This window comes from Saccostrea cucullata, unplaced genomic scaffold, assembly GCF_032062105.1.
Source record: "Saccostrea cucullata isolate Sc308-1 unplaced genomic scaffold, CSIRO_AGI_Scuc_v1 ctg7842, whole genome shotgun sequence".
In the NCBI taxonomy this organism is placed as follows: Eukaryota; Metazoa; Mollusca; class Bivalvia; order Ostreida; family Ostreidae; genus Saccostrea; species Saccostrea cuccullata.
Window position 1 is genome coordinate 24,618 of NW_026933510.1, and position 2,526 is coordinate 27,143.

Here is a 2,526-nt window from a genome sequence, read left to right on the forward strand (position 1 = left end):
TACATGTCCCATTATAAGGAATGGCAGCTCCCGGGTGGTCAAATGGAACCATTCTGTAAATGCTCTGTGAAGTTCTGATCTTCCTAAAAGTGAGTTTTCTATGTGTATACATTTCTCCTCTGTAGGTCTGTAATGTCTTATCAGTACAGAGTTTTCTGACTTCCACCTCAAGCTCAGAAAAGAAATGAAATTACTTTTACTGTATTTCAGTTTGGCAATAACATATCCAGCTACATAATGTACCTTACCTCTGGCTGGTCCAGAAAGTTCTGTACTTTCATCTAAAACATGCATGACGGAAGGATTTTCAACTCTTGCTGGTTGATGTTTTCTGAGGATGGAAACAGGAATCCCCACCATTACATCCGTCATTAAGCGTGGAAAATGATCAATGTCAGTTTTGTATATAGTTTTCCCAATTTTTCAACTGATGTGTAAATTTGAGATGAAACATGTTGATTAAAAGACACGTAGAAATCTTTTATTTCTTTTGTAGTTCCTTTCCAATGTTAAATGAAGCCAAGACTTTATACTGACTGTCATAAAATGACAGAAACTCTTGTGGACTGTTCAATATGTTTTTCACAGTTTCGCACAAACACTTTTTTAATGGTGTATCCTTGTACTTTTGAGCTACTTTCTGTAAAATATCTTTTGCTCTATCATAATCACTGTCAATATTTTCAATATGGAAAATGTCATATTCCACCTCTGAAAAATCTGAATCAGACTCCATCTGTCCAGTATCACCTTCCGTTCTAGTATTAACAGTAGATGGATCATTATCATCATCATCATCGCCATCAATATCTACCCCTACTAAGTCTTCTCTGTCTTGATCTTTATTATATGTATGCCCCTGACAACATGATTTATTGGGAATTAAATTTCCAACATTACAAGTTTTGTAGTAGGCATACACACTCTGGTGATGTTGAATGACATGTGAAGATTTGAAAGTAAGAATTTTCAGTCCCTCAACTGATGTTGCCCTCCCTACAGCTACTCCAATTTGTCCAGGTATGAAACAATTTTGGCAGTCTACAACAACCTACTTTAATGACATTCCTTTTGATGTATGGATGATCAGTCCATAAGAGGGTTTTAGAGGAAATTGCACTCGTTTGCTAAGTATACTTATAGTGACAGGGTCGTAAGTAGTAGAAGTGAATTTTCTGATGGGGTAAATACTGTCTTTACCATTGATAGTAAAAGTCGCATAAATTAAATCACCTTCGATGCGTTGAATTATCCCCATTTTTCCATTAACAAGGTCATCTGATAAGTTGGTTAGTAAAATAACTTTAACACCAACCTTAACACCCAAATGTTTTGGTGCTAACATTTTAGATAAGTAATGATTATCACCAGTGTCTTCAGATGTAAACGTAACTAAGTCCCCAGGTTTGTCTGTAATAACTTTGTAGTTATGAATATCTGCATCCACATTTCTGCAAAATAAATAAACAATATCCCGGACATCAATTTGGGCAGGTAAAGGCCGGTTCAAAGACAGTATTATGGCTTTTGTAGCATCAGACACACTTCCCTGTGCAAGTTCATTTGCAGCAGATATTAGGTCCTGTTCAGTCTGTCTGTAGACAGTGTGTAAGTCGACTCTATGAGGAAAAGTTTTGTCAAAATATACAGCATTAAAACAATGTTTCCCTTGGTCCCCATACAGCTCATTTGCTACAGGTGGTAGCTGGTAGAAATCTCCACATAACACTATTTGAATGCCCCCCAAAATCTTTTCTGAATTCGTAGTTTTGCGAAGAACGAATTCAACTTGATTCAGGCTTTTGGCACTTACCATGGACACTTCATCTATTATTAAACAAATGGTTTTGTATAGTCTCTCTTTAATTTCTACATATCTTTCATCTGAGTTCATAAGGTGTAGTAACTCTTCATTTGAATATCTACCATCCAAAATTCCGCACCATTTGTGCAATGTAGTAGCTTTTACTCCCTGATATGCACATGTTGCTATACCAGTCGAACAGGTTAAGGCATATTTTATATTCATTTGATCCAATTGCATACATACTTGGTGAATTGTATATGTCTTACCAAACCCAGCGCTTGCCCAATTAAAATAAGGTTATGCCCTTCTTTTACTATTTTTAGGGCAAAACATTGCTCCTCGTTCATTCTGAGTTTTTTTTTCTTCGTTCTGATGGTTTGTTTACGAAAAACTGATCGAATTGTCTAAAACCGGCGAAACCTTCAACTTCCGGCCGAGGAAAGGTGGTTATCAGAGAAATGTTAGAAAACGCGTGAATGCGGCGAACATACTGCAAGATTCAGCCTGATTTTAATTTATTTCAATAAATGAGAGCTCCCGATGTCTAAGAAAGGCCCGACTTTGGAGAGAAATTCTCGCTATTAGCCAGAAAGTGCCCCTAAGCGGAATCTAACATGGAGGGAAGTTTCGGGTCTTGTTTTATTTATAGTATAGTAGAAATATTTTTTTAACAATTAAGATGGAGAGTTCCTATGTGATGATAGTATAATTTGGCACAC

The 2,526-nt window shown here is 36.5% G+C and overlaps 1 protein-coding gene across 1 annotated transcript; it reads right to left on the reverse strand.

The window, feature by feature from the left end:
• Positions 1-481: 481 nt before the first annotated feature.
• On the reverse strand, positions 482-1,816 carry LOC134238525 (uncharacterized). The gene is made up of 2 exons (XM_062720648.1): positions 1,316-1,816; positions 482-859 (listed from the first exon to the last, which is right to left on the reverse strand). Exons 1-2 carry the CDS (start codon positions 1,814-1,816, stop codon positions 482-484), a joined length of 879 nt encoding a protein of 292 aa, XP_062576632.1.
• Positions 1,817-2,526: the final 710 nt, after the last annotated feature.

Bases quoted from the DNA above. Each gene is read 5' to 3' on its own strand.
- LOC134238525 (XM_062720648.1), bottom strand. From the start codon at position 1,816: ATGGTAAGTGCCAAAAGCCTGAATCAAGTTGAATTCGTTCTTCGCAAA. The intron at 860-1,315 runs GTTGGTGTTAAA...TCATGTTGTCAG, and splicing joins CAAAACATTTGGGTGTTAAG to GGGCATACATATAATAAAGA.